General features: G+C 41.8%; 1 protein-coding gene across 2 annotated transcripts in view; it reads left to right on the top strand.

The window, feature by feature from the left end:
* Positions 1 to 6: 6 nt before the first annotated feature.
* Positions 7 to 18817, top strand: part of Ikbip (IKBKB interacting protein) — a 20299-nt gene continuing 1488 nt past the window's right edge. Inside the window, exons 1-3 of one of the 2 annotated variants that reach the window (XM_055627922.1) lie at positions 7 to 324; positions 9237 to 9354; positions 11965 to 14203. In XM_055627922.1, coding sequence (XP_055483897.1) covers positions 155 to 324; positions 9237 to 9354; positions 11965 to 12798 — 1122 coding nt within the window. In that variant the 5' untranslated portion in view covers positions 7 to 154 and the 3' untranslated portion in view covers positions 12799 to 14203. Of the gene's footprint in view, positions 325 to 9236; positions 9355 to 11964; positions 14204 to 18817 lie in introns of those variants that run through there. The other variant, XM_055627923.1, reaches the window with a different exon arrangement.

An 18817-nucleotide genomic window follows, 5' to 3' on the forward strand; every position in this document is an offset into this window, starting at 1 on the left:
CCCCACCCTCCGCACGGCCGCGGAACCCGGAGGCGGGGCGAGCCGCTCGCGGGCGGAGCACGGCCTGGGAGGGGGCGAGGCCTGCCTCCACGTCCCACGGTCCCCCGCTACCCCGGGAAGCCGCCCCGGCTTGGAGATCCTCAGGGCTGCGGACATGTCCGAGGTGAAGAGCCGGAAGAAGCCGGGGCCCAAGGGGCCTGCCGCCGAGCCCGAGAAGCGGAGCGACGGCGGGAAGAACCTCGAGGCGCGGGGCGGCGCGGGCTGGGCGGACCCCCGCACCGGGCTCAGCCTGCTGTCGCTGGCCACCAGCCTGGGCCTGGCCTGGTAAGTGCGCGATGCCTCCGGCCGTGGGTCGGGCCTCGCGCGGACGCCTCGCACCTCGAGCCACCCCACTCTTGCTTGAATGCGCTCATTGAGCGCTGTTCTAGTAGCATGCCCCTGTCGCTGCCCGCTGAAGCCTGGGGATGAGTCACCCAAGAAGCGCCTACTCCGCGTCACAAGTTTGCACATAGCTAAAAACCGCTACTTCCCGTCCACTCTGCAGCGATGAGTCTGCCCCAGCAAATGCTAAGGAGGCTTTCTGCTATTTACAGCTGTGTGCCTACATTAAAACTGTAGTCCTTTTTTTAAGACTGGTTTTTGCTTATGTGTGTGCGTGTGTCTGTGTGTATGTGCACATGCGCAAGGATCCCACAAGAGCATGTCAGAATCCCAGGAGCTGGATTTACAAATGGTTGTAAGCCAACCAGACATGCATGCTCTTAACAGCTAAGCCATCTCTCCAACCAATCTTATTCCTAAATTACAAGTTGAACTGTATGTAACACTCTAAAGAATAGAGGCTTTCACTTAAAACTAAACATTCATAGTTTTGTTGCTGTTGTTTTGGTTTTTCAAGACAGGTTTTCTCTGTGTAGCCCTGGCTGTCCTGAAACTCATAGTGTAGACCAGGCTGGCCTCAAACTCAGGAATGCACCTACCTCTGCCTCCTGAGTGCTGGGGTTAAAGGCATGCGCCACCACAGCCGGGCTATATACATTTATTTTTACATTTTATTTTATTTGCAGTAGTGGGGATCAAACTGAGGACCCTGCTTTTGCTAGGCACCACCGCCTTGCTCAACATTCATAGTTTTGAAATCAAACATGTACTGATAATATATTAGTGTAATATGAAGTAATCTTAAAGTATTAAGATTACTTAATACTTTCCATGATTCTTAGGAATAACCTATCTCATCTTCATAACAAGCCTGATATGTTAATAGGTTTTTCACCGTTGATAAATTATTTAGTAAAAGAGCTAGTCGGATTCAGAGGAGACTCTGGATATCCTCTAGGCTAGAACATTTTTAATGCTAATACATTTTCATTTTAGTTTACTGATGACACCCCAAGTCCTGGGGCTTTGAAGGCTGAGTGGTTGGTTTGGTTTTTTGAGACAGGCTCTTAGGTAGCTTAGGTTTGGCTGGAACTCACTTTGTTGCTGAACATGACATTGAACCCCTGATCCTCTTGCCTCCACCTCCCAATCGCTAGGATTACAGGCGTTTGCCACCATACCCTGCTTGACTACTGGGTTTTGTTTTACATTAATAAAACTTGTAAAAGTGAAATGTGGATCGTTAATCTCTTTAAAAATAACTTTATTTAATGATGGTATTGGTGTTTGTGGAATATATTAATTTTGATCTAAAAAGAATAAATGTATTGGGTTTGCTGTTTTAAATAAACTGCTCACACCTTAAAATGCATGACCTTTTTTAGGTAAATGGAGCATGGTACACTTTGTATTGGGAAAGAATATTGCTGAGTTATTATTGTTGGTTCTCTGTAGGGTAGTATTTCACAGACTGGATTGAAACCCCCACAGGTGTCATATAGCAGATATCCTGCATATCAGATATTTATGTTATGATTCATAACAGTAGCAGAGTTGCAACAAAAACAGTTTTATAGGTAACATGAGGAACTGATTTAAAGGGCCACAGCATTAAGAACGTTGAGAACTGTTGCTCTAGGGCTTAATCCAAGTGGTTTTAGTTGCTAAATTTATTAATGTAGTTCCCATTAATTAGATAAAGCATCATAATTCATGAAGCAAACTATATCACAAATGTTGAGTTTTTCAGTAATTCAATTAGAGTTCACAAAAGGTTCAACTGAACTAGCAAGATGGCTTATCTGGGAAAGGCACTTGCCCTGGAAAGCCAAAGGACAGCCTGAATCCCATCCCCTGCACCCACACAGTGGAAGAAGAGAATTGAGCCCCAGAAGTTGTCCTGACCTCCATACATGCACAGTGAGACACCTGTGACCCCACACACAAATAAAAATAGTAGTAAGGTGAAGAGCAATCGAGAAAGGCAGCCAACTCCAGCCTCTGACACACACATATACACACAAGCCTCAAAGGGAAACTAAAAGAATAAATCTTGAAAAGTCATACTTCATTTCAGAGATTTAGTCTTCCAGAATAGAAAGACAAAGCATGTTACAATAAGTAGAAAGGTTTTGTATAAGCTGAATTTTGTCTCTGCAAAATGATTTTTTTAGTGCCAAATCGAAATTATAAAAAACTAGAGCATAGCTCAGTGGCAAGGCACTTGCTAATGTGCATGAGGCCTTGCATTCTGTCTCCAACAATACTCAAGAAATAAAAAATAAAGTTCATATTTTTAGTGGGTGAAGCCTGTGACTGTTAGTAAAACTATTGATGGTTAGTTGTTCTTGGGAAGTATATTAGCCCTAGAATGGAATATATATACTTTAGTTGCTGTTTGTAACAAAATATTTATGGTAAGTTGGGGACAAGCTTTACTCTAGCAAGATATTTGCAAGCATTTCTCAAATATTTCTTATCTCATAAAATTGCTAATGGCACACTAGAATTATAATAGTCATTGATCTCTTTACATAACACACAGGAAGCCGGGTGCAGTGGTGCATGCCTGTAATCCCAGCACTCTGGGAGGCAGAGGCAGGCAGATCTCTGAGTTTGAGGCCCGCCTGGTCTACAAAGAGAGTCCAGGATAGCCAAGGTTTTTTTGTTTTTTGAGACAGGGTTTCTCTGTGTAGCCTTGGCTGTCCTGGACTTGTTTTGTTAGACCAGGTTGGCCTTGAACTCAATCCACCTGCCCCTGCCTTCCAAAGACATGCGCCACCATGCCTGGCTCAAATCTTTATTAATACTCTACTTAGTCTGTTCTGTTAGCTAAAATAAGTATATCAGTGTAAACAGCTTTTCCACTCATACTTTGTATGGTTAAGCTAGGTAGGGGGCAAAGGCCAAACCGTTCCACTGATGATAGTATGTCTTCAGAAACCATTTAATGTTTGGAAGCTTGTTTGGAAAATACAAAGTACTAACAGACCTAAAAATGTATTACGTATCATGTCTTCTTTCTGCTAAATTCTGGATTTATTTCTTAGGTACTTTTCTATTGCCATGACAAAGGCAACTTATAACAGCATTTAATTGAGGGCTTAGAGTTGCAGAGGGTTGGCCTGTGATCATCATGGAGGGGAGCACAAAGGCAGGCAGGCAGGCATGGTACTGGAGCAGTAGTAGAGTGCTTAGATCTGATCTACACACAAGCTACAGAGAGAGAATGTGCTACCTGGGAAGTGCCAGGGGATTTTGAAACCTTCCTAATGCTGCAATCCTTTAATACAGGTCCTCCTGTGTGGTGACCCCCAACCATAAAGTTATCTCATTGCTACTTCATAACTATAATTTTGCTATGTTGTTTTTTATTTTGGTTGGTTGGTTGTTTTGTTTTTGCTTTTCAGGATTTCTCTTTGTCGTCCTGGCTGTCCTGGAACTCACTCTGAAGACCAGGCTGGTCTCAAACTCACAGAGATCTGCCTGCCTCTGCCTCCTGAATGGTGGAATTAAAGGCATGCACCACCACTACCTGGCATAATGTTGCTGCTATTATGTATCGTAATTAAATATTTTTTGGAGATAAAAGTTTGCCAAAGGGGTTGTTACCCACAATTTGAGAACCACTGCTCTTGGTGATGTTCTATGTGCTTATATAAATATGAACCTGTTTTATTTCTCCAAAAACCCTTTGAGATATTGTCATACCTACTTTTCAAATGAGGAAACAAATAGCAAAGATAAATTGTTTAATCCAAGGTGGTTGCTTATATGGCTCATAAATTGCAGAGCCAAAATAGTCTGACAACCTAACCTGGGTGATATGTTGCCTTCCCTCAGTATTAATCCAAAATAAGATCAATTTCTGAAGCCAGGCATAGTGGAACACACCTTTAATTCCAGCACTCAGAGCAGAGACAGGCAGATCTCTGTGAGCTTGAGGCCAGCCTAGTCTGCATAGTGAGTTCCAGGACAGCCAGGGCTACATAGTGAGACACTATCTTAAAAAAAAAAAATTTCTAGGAATAAAGGGCTGAAGAGATAGATGGCTTAATAGTTAAGATTGAATTTCAGCCATCTAGTATAGGATAACCATACCACAATTCATAGACCCAAAGAAGATAGGTAACAAGGAGGCCACAAGAGAGGATGCTTAACTCCCACTCAGAAGGGAAATAGAATAGACAGCAGAAGTCGTTGAAGAGAGGGAACAGGGTAAGAGAGGGAGCATGGAGAGAAGTGAGGGCTGATATCAGACCTGGGGAGAGTGGGAGCTGGGGGCAGGGCAGGAAGACAGAGGACTTGCAGAGAGAAGAGAAACCTTGGGCGGGGACTTCTCTATGACAAGCTGGAGACCTATGACTGGGTAGTCTCCTGAGACATTATGAGGGTGATTCTAGCTGAGACTTCTGGTAGCAGGGGTCATAGACACTGAAGAGGCCATCCTCTAACTAAACAGGACTCCTAGTGGAGGGAGAGGAACAACAACCCACCCTCCATAAAAACTATAACCCAAAACTTACCCTGCCTACAAGATATGCAGGGACAAAAATTAAAGCAGAGATTGAGGGACTGTCCAACCAATGACTGGCCTAACCTGATACTCACCCCATGGGAGAGAGCCTTCCACTGACATGATTAATGATACTCTGCCATGTTCGCAGATAGGAGCCTAGCATAGCTGACCTCTGAGTTGCTCCACCCAGCAGATGGTAGAAACAGAAGCAGAGACTCACAGCCAAACATTGGGCAGAGTTCAGGTAGTCTTGTAGAAGAGTGGGGGAATAGAAGGACCCAGGAGTGGGGTGACAGGAGCTCCACAAGAAGACCAACATACCAATTAACCAGGGCCCAGGGTGGGGCCTATGGAGACTGGAGCACCAACTAAGGACCATGCATGGACTGTACCTAGGCACCCTTCACAAATGTAGCTGATGGGCAGCTTGGTCGTCATATAGGTCCCCTGGCAAGACGAACAGGGGCAGACTTTGACATGGACTCTGCTGACTACTTTTAAATCAGTTTCCGCTGGTGGGGCTACCTCACCAGGGAAAGAGGATGCACTCGGTCCTGATGCAACTTGATATGTTCAGGTAGGGTGTGCAGTGTGGGGGGCTCCCCTTCTCTGAGGAGTAAGGGAGGGAGTATCGAGGAAACCAGAAGGGAGGTAGAACAGGGAAGGACTAGGACCAGGATGTAAAATGGATAAATAAAAATTTTAATTTTAATTAAAAAAAAAAAACAACTGTTCTTGCAGAAGATGCAGGTTCTATTCCCAGCACCAACATAATGACTCACAACTCTCTATAACGTGAACTTCTGGCCTCCTCTTATACTAGGCTCACATATATGTACATATACATACATACATATACATACATAGATGTAGTTAAACATGCAAACACAAAAAAAAAAACAAATAGAATCTTAAAATTAATTTTAAAGATTCTGGAAATACAGGATCCCCCTAGGCCTAAATTGGCCCTTTCTTCTGTTAGAAGCTATACCCCTTAGTAGAGTCCAAGTTCAGGTCTTTGGCAACATCGTTCTAAACAGGAAGATTGGAATTTGCTCCTGTCAGAATATGCCTCTCATTCATTAAACAGGGTGAAACACCTTGGACATAAATCTGATGCTAATTTAAGAACATGATTCTTCAGGACTCAAGCAGCCCTCTCTGGTATACTTTCATGATTTCTAGAAAATAAACCATTATCTTCCTTAATTTCAAATTAGTTAATATTTATGAAATATATACAGGTGGAAAATAAAATGCATTATAAACCCATCAGTACTGTGTAGACTTCATCTGTTTTGTTTTGTTTTTTTCCACCACTGGCACTAAGTCAGCTGCATGCTGCTCTCTTCTTGTATGTATTACCCGCTTGTAGCAAGGGTGATGCTTACTTTGGTGAGAAGCTAACCTAAAGGAGAAGGGGGGGAAAACAAAATATCAAAGGGATTTCCACTAACCTGACATTGCTTAATGCTTAAATTTGAAGAAAAATCTACCAGTAGATAATATTAAAATGTCTAATAAAATCTAAAGCCCTCAGTGCGCTCACTCTCTTATCTGTCTGTCTACATATGTGTGTCTGTTTGTGTCTGTGTGTGAGTCTCTGAACATCGTTGCTGGGAACTGAACTTGGGTCTTAGGTTTTCTGGAATAGCAGCAAGGGCTTTTAATAATTGAGCCATCTCTCCAGGCTCAGTAAAGTATTTTTATAATGGATCAACTTTTACTCAGTCTTATATAGTAAAATTTTTATTCTGAATAAATTTGCTCCTCTGTAGGATAAGTTTATGAGAATAAACTCATAAAGTAGCCATGCAATAACAGATGATAAAACCAGTCATAGAAATTAACTCATTTTTATGGGTGATAAGCCTATTTAATGAAAGAGGAAAAAAACTAAATTCCTAAGACAAAAGCAGTTATGGGGATGTAGCTCAGTAGTGGAGTACTGACTCAATATGCCTCAGGTTTTAGGTTTTTCCCACCAATAACAAAAAAGATTTAAAAAGTGGGAAAAAGAAAATTTCTCTAATCTTTTCACCTATCTTTAAAAATTAGAAAAATAATGTTTTTAACATGAGTTTTATTTAAAAGTTAATATACAAAAAGATGTTGAGCTCTACTAATTCTATAACCTGGGGTTATAAGTGTCTCCTATGGTAGCTGTTAACCTTGCATCATCAAAGATCCTTATTTCACCCAACACTGAAAATACTTGTTTAGCAAAAGTGTCTGTTTTAGCTTTACAGTCTTACAGGCGTTAGCCCAGTGAGACCATTGTAAGTTCAAAACACAAGTCAGCTGCACTCAGAGACATGCCTCTGTGGAGCCTTGGAGTCTTTTGTCTTTCACTTGGAAAGTATTATAAATATGATCTGTAAGTGAACCTCAGCTTGGCTGCCTACTCAGATTCACTGGGAAGCTGTTAGAGTAGCCAATATCCAAGCCACAGCCATGACTAATTAAATAAGAATCTCGGTAAATGGGGACCCAGACATGGGTGTATTAAACTGTCTGGTGATTGATTCCAGTATGTAAGGAATATGTAATCATTAATATAGATCCTGTGACTTCAGCCCTTCTTATGATCCTGCCCTGTTGCTTCTTGATGACTCATTGTACAAAATGTGTGACATAATTCCTGAGCCAGAGAATTGAGATAAAGTTGATGACCAAAATGATAATAAACCTAAGGGATTTCCTCTGCTTATTCATTTCAAATCTATAAAATTGTGTTCGTTTATTGTTTCAAAGATTAGGATAAGGGTCTGACTAACTGGATCAGTAAAGCATCTTAAAGATTGGGATAGCTTTTCTTTTCTTTTTTTTTTTTATGTGTGTGACTGTTTTCCCTGCATGAATGTGCATGAGTGTATGCCCATTGCCAGTGGAGGCAAGAAGAGGGCATGAATCCCTGAAACTGGAGGGAGTTACAGGCAGTTGTGAGCTGCCATGAGGGTGTTCGGAATAAAACCTGTGTTCTCTAGAAGAGCAGCCTACGGAGTTGGGGGGTAGTACATACCCTTAATCTTAGCACCCAGGAAGCAGAGTTGGCCAAATCTCTGAGTTCGAGGCCAGCCTAGTCTACAGAGTAAGTTTCAGGATGGCCAGGGCTACACAGAGAAACCCTCTCTCAAACCAACAAACAACAAACAAAAGAAGGGCAGCCTAGTGCTCCTAACCACTGAGCCATCTCTCTAGTGCAAGGATAGCTTTTTTTCTTCTTCTATACTTTGCTATTTACCAGATGAAGAGAGTGGTCCAATTTTGTTTGCTTATGTACTGGGATCAAACTTGATGTCTTTGACATGTCAGGTAAGCACCCTTCCTACCACTGAGCTATACCCTCAGCACTAATTTTACTGTACGTGTGAGTGTGCATGTGGGTGCATGTGCTTGTATGTGGGGGCCAGAGGTCAACCTCTGCTATCATCCCTCAGGAACTAGCAATCTTGTTTTTTTGAGACAGGGTCTCATGCTAAGATCCTGATCTCACTTACCTGAGGAGGCTGACTGACCAGCTAACCTAGGAATCCTCTTGCCTCTGCTTCCCCAGCTCCGAGATCACATGTGTACCCAGCCCAGCTTTTCATGTGGATACTGGAGTCATACTCAAGTCCTCATGTTTACACAGCATGCACTTTATACCTGGGCCATCTCCCTTCGCCCTAAGCCCTCACTTTAGAATGACATCTACTGTTTGGATACCTATGAGCATATTGTTGAATGTAATTAATACAGAGTTTTTACGCTCTTCTTTGTGTACATATTCTATCAGTTTGACAATGGCTCTCTTTTGTATTTCTATGTCTTTATAACTTTTTTTGAGACAGAGTCTCATGTAGCCTCAGTTGGCCTGTAAGCCTTCAGCTCACTATGTAATGGAGGATGACCTGGAACCTGTGGTCACCCTGCCTCTGCCTTCCAGAGTTATACAATTACAGGTATGCATGCCATAGTCTGGACAACAGTCTTGGGGACAATAGCTTAGTAGTGCTCGGGACTGAACTACTGGCCTATATCCTCAGAAGAGATCAAAGTTTTTATTCCAAATAGTTCAACCCTGGCTTCTTCCACAGTACTTCTTTTTCATGCATCTTTAAGAGATGCCACTCTGCCTCCCTCCCTGAGCTATGAGCCTGAAGAGAGGCAGTGTTGACTCATCTTCAAGATAGTTAATGCAGTTCCCTCCCACACAATAGCCACCTGGATGTCATCTAACAAATACTGCAGCCACCATGCGAGGGTGATGTGAGTGACAGTCATTATTTATTCTAATACTGCAGCCACCATGCGAGGGTGATGTGAGTGACAGTCATTATTTATTCTTTTCCAGGCTTCTATTTCAACAATCAGAAAAGTTTGTGAAGCTGGAAAACCAATACCAGTTACTGCAAATAGAAAGCAGCGACTTTCAAGGACTACAGAGTAAAATCAGTTTAATTTCAAATAAGGTAACTCATTAATTAAGCTGTGTGGGGGAGATGCTCTCCTCTTCCCTACTACCAGTCTCCTACTTCTGGTCAAAGCTTTCTCTGCATTTAAACTATCACTGTCTTAAATCCTAAATTGGCTTCCTGTTTCTTTTCTCCCTGTAATCCAACTTAGTTCCTAGAGAAGACTGCAGGTATGGTGGCTCCAGCTGGGCATGATAGTACACACCTTTAATACCAGCACTCTGTAGACTGAGGCAGGCAAATCTCTATGAGTTCAAGGCTGGCCTGGTCTTTATATCAAGATCCAGATCAGCTAAACAAAACAAGAAACAAACAAAAGTTATCTTTGATCTTTAGATATAAAATTATAATGTAGACCAGCAAGATGGCTCAGTGGGTAAAAGCTCTTGTTGCCAAGACTGATGTACTCAGCTCCATCCAGTGAACCAACGAACTTCTAATTGTGGTGTGGCTACATGTGTGTATTAAACTGATTTAGACATTTCAGAGAGGTCTTCTTTTTTTAACTAGTTATGTTACACATGTGTCATCTATCACCTGTATATCACACTGTTTCACCTATTGCAAAGATCCTTCGTTAGATGGTCCCAGAAAGTATTGTCATACTGCATTCCCTCAAGGGTTTTCTACATCTCCATTGTTTCACATAGTGCATCAGTATAGCATCTTCCGTGAGCATGAAGAAACATGTCCCCAGGAGAGATGGCTCAGTGCATCGTTAAGAGCACTACATGCCCTACCAGAGAACCCAGGTTCATTTCCCAGCACCCACACATGTCTCACAACCGTCCATAACTCCAGCTCCAGAGGATCCCATGCCTTGTTCTGATGTCTGCAACACTGCATAACATGTGGCGCACATACATACATGGAGGCAAAACACTCATACACCTAACATTTAAAATTTTTAAATGTCAAAAAAAGTGTTGTCTTTAAGCTCTTGCTTTTGGGGACAAAAACAACCACAACAAAAATATAAGACATGATCTTTTCCTGGAAGGAATGTGGAGCTTTCAGCTCTTTTCTGTTCAGAGACAGATTTCGGTCACTTTAAGCTTTCCCCCCTAACTCTCCTGACTTCATATCTCTCCTCTAAACATTCATTGTGCCCTGTGTTGAGTCTGCCATCACACTAATGTCGCCAGTCTGGGTATTTTAGTTATTAATTTTTTTTGTCTCCCATACTCCCCTTTAGAGCAAAACTGCATCTTTTCTCTTTCTTTCTCTAATACCTAAAAATGAAAGTAGCTCATAGAGGGTGAGCAAGAGCTCTTATCAGGGCCCTAAAATGTCTAATACAGAAGATCTGATGCAGTGTCTGCTCCATCAAGTTGATATTTTATAATCAGCATCTCATACAAGGTCTGGTGAAAACTGAACATTTGAGGAACTGCATTCGGCAACTAAGAATAGGCACCGCACGCAGGGTGTTCCGACAGTTGGGGCAAGGCCGTGTACTTGTCTTTTCTAGTTAGGAATCATCGGGGTTTTCTAATGGTGTCCCATGATGCGCTTAGCAGTTTTAAAAGCTTAGTCTGTAAGAAGTGTGTAAGGTGTTGTACAGAGGCTGTGAATACTAGGTAGTACTTCTGGAGTGCTTGGCTTGGTTACTGAAGTGTGGGTCAGGACTCCACCTAAAGGCTTCCATATGTCTCCCCTTGTCAGAGTGCCTGCAACTGGCTTTGCTTCGTGAGTAGGCTGCTAAAGGGCAGAACTGTGTCGTTTCAGTGTTCTTTCACAAGACAGTGCTGCATACATTTGATAGCTTAATAATAACTTCAGTGGAGGGGCTAGAGAGATGGCTCAGAGGTTAAGAACATTGGCTGTTCTTCCAAAGGTCCTGAGTTCAATTTCTAGCAACCACATGGTGACTCACAACCATCTATAGTGAGATCTGGTGCCTTCTTCTGATGTTCTGTATAAATAATAAATAAATCTAAAAAAATAAAATAAAATAAAAAAATAATCACTTCTAGGGCTTTTTGTAATCTCTAAAGCCTTTTATCCATGTAAGGTTAGACTTACATGGCATGGCCCTTCCAGATATCCCAGGCCCATTCCAAGAGATCTAGAAGCTTATCATGACCTGCAAATGAACACATTGTCATTTGACATGGCTACTCACAAGTGTTTTTATAAAAGTTCATTTTTCTACTTTTACAATCCAATTCTAGTTCTTTCTCAGCAAGAGGTTAATAAAATAATAATTCAGCCAGAAGCTTCCAAAATCATAGGATTTAGGGAAGGTATCAAATTTTACATTGTTGCAGTATCCTAAAAGCCACTGTAATGAAAAAAGAAACTACCATATACTTCAAAAATTTTTAACATCATTTCTTTTGACTATGCCCTCATGTAAGAGGTATGTTATGTAACTGGGATTATGAGTCCAAGAATACATTTTCCTAACATAAGGCTATTTTATGAAAGTTATTTAAACTATTGATAATGACTGTTTCTTTCAATGTGATTGTAATATACTTAGATATTTTAGGTATCTTCAGAATTTGAACCTTGTATATATTATGCTCCTGATTGCTAAAGCTATGTTTCTCTAATATGAAAATAATTAAGTAGTTCGGGGGTTGTTTTGTGTTGTGAATGCAGCTTGCATCTACTGAAAGTGTCCTGCAGGAAGCTACATCATCCATGTCTTTGATGACCCAGTTTGAACAGGAAGTATCTGGCCTCCAAAGATCCATTCGTGACATTGAGAATAGTGAAGAGATGCTCACACAAAAGATGCAAAACCTTAAAGAGAAATTCCAGAACATTACAGTCTTCTGGGAGAGAACACTGGCAGAAATGAGTGATAATACAGCCATTTTTAAATCAGAAGCAAAGCATGTACATTCTCAAGTTACCATGGAAATTAATTCAGCTGAGCAAGAAATAAAATTGCTCACTGAACGACTGAAAGATTTAGAAGACAGCACACTACGGAACATCAGAACAGTGAGCAGGCAGGAAGAGGAAGATCTTCTGCGAGTAGAGACTCAGCTTGGCTCTGCTACAAGAGCAGTCGAGAAGCTAGAGGAAGAGCAGCACACACTCGTAGCCAGGGATGAAGATCTCACTAGTAAACTTTCCAACTACGAACCCAAAGTTGAAGAGTGCAAGGCACACTTGCCAGCTATAGAAAATGCAATCCACTCTGTTCTCAGGGTCTCTCAGGATCTCATAGGGACAGAAAAGAAAATGGAAGACCTGACTATGCAAATGTTTAACATGGAAGATGATATGCTGAAGGCAGTGTCTGAAATCATGGAGATGCAGAAGGCTCTTGAGGAAATTCAGTATGACAACAGCATATTAAAGATGCAGAATGAACTGGTGGCTCTAAAAGAAAAAGTCCACGATTTCATAGCCTATTCGAATGCAAGAGAAAAGGGGACTCTAGGAAAATATAGCCTAGAAAATAAGGGAACTGATGGCTATTAAATTTACTCACATCTGATGGGCTGTATTATTAAATGGAACTCAGTCAGGTCTACATGTTTTTATTGTTTTGCTGTGCCTCACTTTACTCAAGAATAAGTGGAGTATGCATATAATCAAACTTTTATCTCTTTAAGCTCTAAAACTTCATAGGAAGTTCTTAGGAATTGTATGTAAAATAAAAGGTAATGCCTGCAGAAGAACCTGGGCCTCTTCTGTGAGGTAATGCCATGTTCTGAAAACTATGGTGCCTGAGAAGTATTTTCCTTTTTGCAAAGGTTCTAAACTGTGTTGCAGTTACTTAGAAGATGTTTAAAATATGAGCAAATATGTTCTTGTTTTGTCCTCATCAATGGCCTTTTCTAGTAACTGGTTATGCTCTGAAGTATGAGCTTATAGAGTAGCTTTTTTACCTGGACTTCTATTTCTCAAGTTTGAACTGTGTGACACTAGAGTTTACTAAATACAAATAATAGATGCCTAAAATAAAAATATGCCAGTAAGCCTGTTTTAAAGATAAAAACAACATAAATTGTGGTGATTATTACATATTTATATCATTGTTTTATTTTATTTTTTTAAATATGGCTGGAACTAGGTGTGATGGTGCATGCCTTTAATACCAGCACTTCAGAGGCCAAGGCAAGCAGATCTCTAAGTTCAAGGTCACCCTGATGTACATAGTGAGAGTGTCTTGAAAAAGAAAGAAGAAAGAAATAGGGCTAGGAGATAGCTCAGTAAGTGAAGTGCATGTGCTTGCTGTGAAAGCATGAGGTCCTGAGTTTGATACCCACAGTGACTTAAAAAGCTGGCTCTAGCACCACCAGCACTGGAAGACAGAGACAGAATGCAAATATTGTATGAGAAAACCATTAAATATGTGTGTCTTTGTATTCCTGTACTAAGAAATTTGCCCTGGAGCACTGTTTGTTCTTGCAGAGGACTTGGGTTTGATTCCCAGCACCTACGTGATGGCTCACAACCATCTGTAACTCAGCTTCCAGGATATCCAGCACACTTTTCTGACTTCTGTAGGCACTAGGCATGGCACAAATGTGGTACACTAACATATATACAGGCAAAACACTCGTGCATAAAATAAATGTTTTTAATTTCCTACTTATCAAAATTGTCATTGGAGAGATCTAGATCCATTTAATAAGCTTCCTTTGTTTCTGTTTTGTTGGCTTTGGAACTTCCTGTTTTATTTGAGACAGGGTCTCAGTGTGTAGCCCGGGTCAGTCTTAACTCACCACCTTCCTGCTTCTGCATTTCGGGTAACAGGGATTACAGACCTATGTAATGGCACAGAGCTTCATTTTGTTGTGTTTTGCAGAAATAGACAAACATTCTAATACACACTTTTGTATCTCTGTAATTGATAATAAAATTTATATTGGTTAGCTTATAGAGAGTACTGTTCATTTATTAAACAATTTCAGCAAACATAAAGCAGCTTTACAGCCAGGCATGGTGGTACATGTCTGTAACTCCAGGTTGAAGCAGCAAGAGTCTAGGTTCATGGCCAAGTGGGGTTACCTCGCAGGAGACTAACAACAGAAGTTTTGTAAAATGAGGGGCTGAAGAGAGAGTTAAGAGTGCATGCTGGAGCTAGACATGGTGGCCTGCACCTCCAGCACTTGGGAGGCAGAGGCAGGTAGATCTCTGTGATGCCAGCCTGCTCTACAAAGCAAGTCCAGCACAGCCAAGGCTACACAGAGAAACCCTGTTGGGAAGAAAAAAAAAAAAGAGTGCATGCTCTTGTAGAGAACCAGAGTTAGTTCCCAGCACCCACACAAGCTTGTTTACAATCACCTGTAATCGCCAACTCTAGGGGATTCTATGCCGTCTTTTGGCCTCGCTGAACAGCTGGACTCACATGCACAAACCCACACACAGATACAAACACATGTACATCCCGTTCCACCATGGCAGCCATCTTGCAGTAAGACAAAGGGGAAAAAGCAAGGGCACTCTCTAGGCCTTTTAAGAAGCATGGAGTTGTTCCTTTGGCCACATACCTGCGAATGTACAAAAAGGGTGATATCATAGACATCAAGGAAATGGGAATAGGCAAAACCAGAAGAGTCTACAGTGCCACCCAGTATGCTGTGGCATCATTGTGAACAAGCAGGTTAGGGGCAAGATCCTCATGAAGAGAACCACCGTGCACATGGAGCACATGAAACTCTCTAGGAGCAGGGACAGCTTCTTGAAGCATGTGAGGGGAAACGACCACAAGAAGAAGGAGGCTGAAGAAGGGCACCTGGGTTCAGCTGAAGCACCAGCCTGTGCCCCCCAGAGAAACACTGAGCTGCTGGAGCCCATTCTATACAAGTTCATGGCCTGATGCACAAAAAATAAAGGACCTCGACTGTAAAAAATAATAATAATAATACACATAATACTAAAAAAATAAACAAATGTTAACATGAGTTTCACAAAACAGGCACCTAATAATTTTTAAGCTTTTTAGGCATGAAGTTTTAAAATATATTTATAGCAATAGGTGCATCACGGGCTAGAGAGTAGCTCTACAGTTAAGACCACTTATTGTTCTCAAAGAGGACCTGAGTTGGTTCCCAGCACCCACATCGTGGCTCACAACCATCCATAACTCGAGTTCCAGGGGATCTGATCTCTGCAGGCATTAAGGTACACACATGGTGCACACACACACACACACACACACACACACACACACAAAGACAGGGTTTTTCTGTGTAGCCTTGGCTGTCCTGGACTCACTTTGTAGACCAGACTGGCCTCAAACTCACAGAAATCCACCTGTCTCTGCCTCCCGAGTGCTGGGATTACTGGTGTGTGCCACCATGACTGGCTAAATTTTTAAATAAAATTTTACTAGATCTGTCCCACTCCAGAGCTGATGACCACCCACCTGCAACCCCCGATATAGCCTGCTACTTACACCCTGGAGCATCAGAAATCTGTCAGTAGAACTTGCCTGTGACTCTGCTGTCAGTAGCTTTCTTGAGAATCAAAAAGGTTACATGTATAATTCAGCTATAGGTACTCTTATATCATAAGTAAGCTAAACTATAAGTTCTATAAATCTGCTAACTGTGCTCAAAAATCCTTTGGGGTTTGGGCATAAGAAGGAATCAGTAAATGTAGGGGGATGAATCCTAGCGTTTGAGAAACTGAGGAAAGAGAATCAGGAATTCAAGGGTACATGTATGTGACCTGGGCTACATAATGAACTCCAGGCCAGGCTCAGAGCTGATCTCACTCATCTGCAGAGTGAGACCCTCCAACAAAGTTTCAAGGAAGCAGATTGGCCCACAGATCATTTCCTGAAACTGAGCTGCTGTGCTTGTAGATACAAATTCCTGTTAAAAGTTCCAGGAGCAGGGCTGGGAGACGGCTCAGCTGGCAGAGTGTTGGCGAGCACTCCTCAAGCCCTGGCGGGGCTCTGTGCCCAGCACTGCCAAACCAGGCCTGCTGGCACAAGGCTACAATCTAAGGCTCCAGAGATGGAAGAAGAAGAGCATAAATTCAAGGTCATCCACAACTATAGAGAGAGCTCAAAATCAGCCTAGGCTACCTACACGTGTGCATGCATACACACACACACACACACACACACACACACACACACATACATATATACATACATAATATATGCTACTTGAGATTGTCTCTACATACACATATATACATACATACACACACACACACAATTCAACAATTTACTAGGAATGTAGCTCAGGAAGAGCACCTGCCTGTCATATACAAGGTCCTGAACTTGATCTCCAGCACTGAAAAGAAAGGGAAGGAGAGTGGAGGGAGAAAAAGGACTTCTTCATTTCTAGTCTGTTAGCACGTTGTATTGAGTTTCCATTCTTTACTCTTTACATTCATAATCAACCTCCTTCCAGACCACCAAGCGAAACAACACAGCTTCCTGGGACGTGCCTCCTAAGAATGAGCTCTAAGATGACTCCATTGAAAAATATAATTAAGTTGTACTCACTCTACAGAAGTAGATACATTAGCAATGACAGCCTAATGATAAAACAGAAGCAAGCCTTTTGTTCCTCTCACCCATGGAAAGCTAGTCCAGCAAATAAGTGCATTGCAAAATGTGATCCCTAAAAATGAAATATTTTGCAATTGCTACCAATTTCCTTACTGTTTGTAGCTACTAGTTAATGTCATTCTTTGCATAGCCTTATCACAAGCTGACTTCTCTACACATTCCTATTTCACCAATTATTGCTGTAGCATGAAGAGAAAAGTCCTCAAACGTACGCTGAAACCAAATGTGTGATGGAACTAAGAGGGGACTTGCTACGTTCCATCAACCAGTCTGCCTCGTTTCAGCAGACCGTTGCAATATTTCTGTTACAGTCCCTGCTTTTAAAAGCTGCACTCAAAATTCTGTTCCGGGGCCCAGGGAGACAGATTAGTGTGTAAAGCTGAGAATTTGAGTTTGGATCCTTACCACTTACATAAAATTTGGGTGTAGAGGGGTGTAGATGGCTCAGTGGTTGAGTGCTTCCAGTGGACTCAGCCCCACACAGAGGCTCACAACTGCCTGATACCACTTCCAAGGTATCTGCGGCCCTCCTCCGGCTCATATGGCCTTCTGATCTATACAGTACACTCACACAGGTACATAATACATACACATGTTTAAAAAATTTAATGTTTTCAAATATTGGGTATAGAGAACATGCCTATAATTCCAGCTCTTGGTGGCGACAGGATGAAGCCAGGAGCTCACTGGCCAGCCAGTCTAGTCAATCAGTGAGTTCCATGTTTATATAGAGAGACCTGGACTTAAAAAGTAAGGTGGTGCCATGTGTGGTGGCACAAGCTTGTGATCCCAGCTCTCAGGAAGCAAAGGTAGATGGGTCTCTGTGAGTTCATGGCCACTCTGGTCTACATAGGACCTTTGAGGCTATAGGTACATAGTGAGACCCTGTCTCAAAAAATAAAAATAAAAAAAGGGAGAGCAATAGTAGAGGTAACTTGAGCCAAATATTGACTTCTGGCCTACACATATACAATAAAAACACACCATAAAAAAAGACTGTTCTAAGTAAATTACATTTTTCCTTAGATAAACTACATGTATGTTAGCCGAAACAATCTCAAAAAGGTAACTGAGTTAGCCAGTACAATCTAAGAATGATGACGAGCCATCAAAAACCCTGAAGAAGTATATAGTTATTCTAGAAAAACAGCTGATGCCTGTAGGTTAAACTATGTATCTTTATTTTATGAAAAATGCTTTCAGCCTTCATATCTTGTTTCTGTTCCATGACTTTTTTTTCTGAGTTTTAACTAGTTCCTTGACATTTGCTCCCAAAACAAAATAACAAACACCCCAGAAGCAGAGACTGCCCCAATCCTACTTGCATGTACTAGACACGGACAGTTGTTGAATCAAGCCGCTTCACTGTTAGTAGACAGCCACAGCATGTGCAGGTCAGAGGTCAGCACTGGGGAATCTGCTCTCTCCTTCCAGCAGGTAGGACCAGGGAATGAACTCAGGTCATCAGCTTGGCAATAAGCACCTTTCCTCACTAAGCTTCTCACTAGCCCTGACAATTACCCTCTTTAAAGATTTTTTTAAATGCATGTGCATGTGTGTTTACCTGTGTGAGTGTCTGCTACATCCATGCAGGTACTTATGGAGGCTGGGAGATGGTGTGGGATCCCCTGGAACCACCTAACATGGGTGCTGAGGACTAAACTCAGGTTCTCTAGTAGAGCACCAAGCACTCAGCTACTGAGCCAACTACTCCAGCCTCCCAGTGTTATCTTAATAAAGCTTTGTTACAATTAAAAAGCCTGCAATATCTTGATAAAACTTTTCTAATGATGAAGGGTCAGCAATGCTGATGGATGTGCAGTCTGGACTGCATGGCAAGACTAAAGACAGTGTCTTTAAATCATTTTTTAAAAAGCTTGTGATGTAGCTGTGGCTCTGGGTCTATCTCCAACATAGAAAGAAAGAAAGAAAGAAAGAAAGAAAGAAAGAAAGAAAGAAAGA

Source organism: Psammomys obesus, unplaced genomic scaffold, assembly GCF_907164565.1.
Source record: "Psammomys obesus unplaced genomic scaffold, mPsaObe1.curated_primary_1811, whole genome shotgun sequence".
Classification (NCBI taxonomy): domain Eukaryota; kingdom Metazoa; phylum Chordata; class Mammalia; order Rodentia; family Muridae; genus Psammomys; species Psammomys obesus.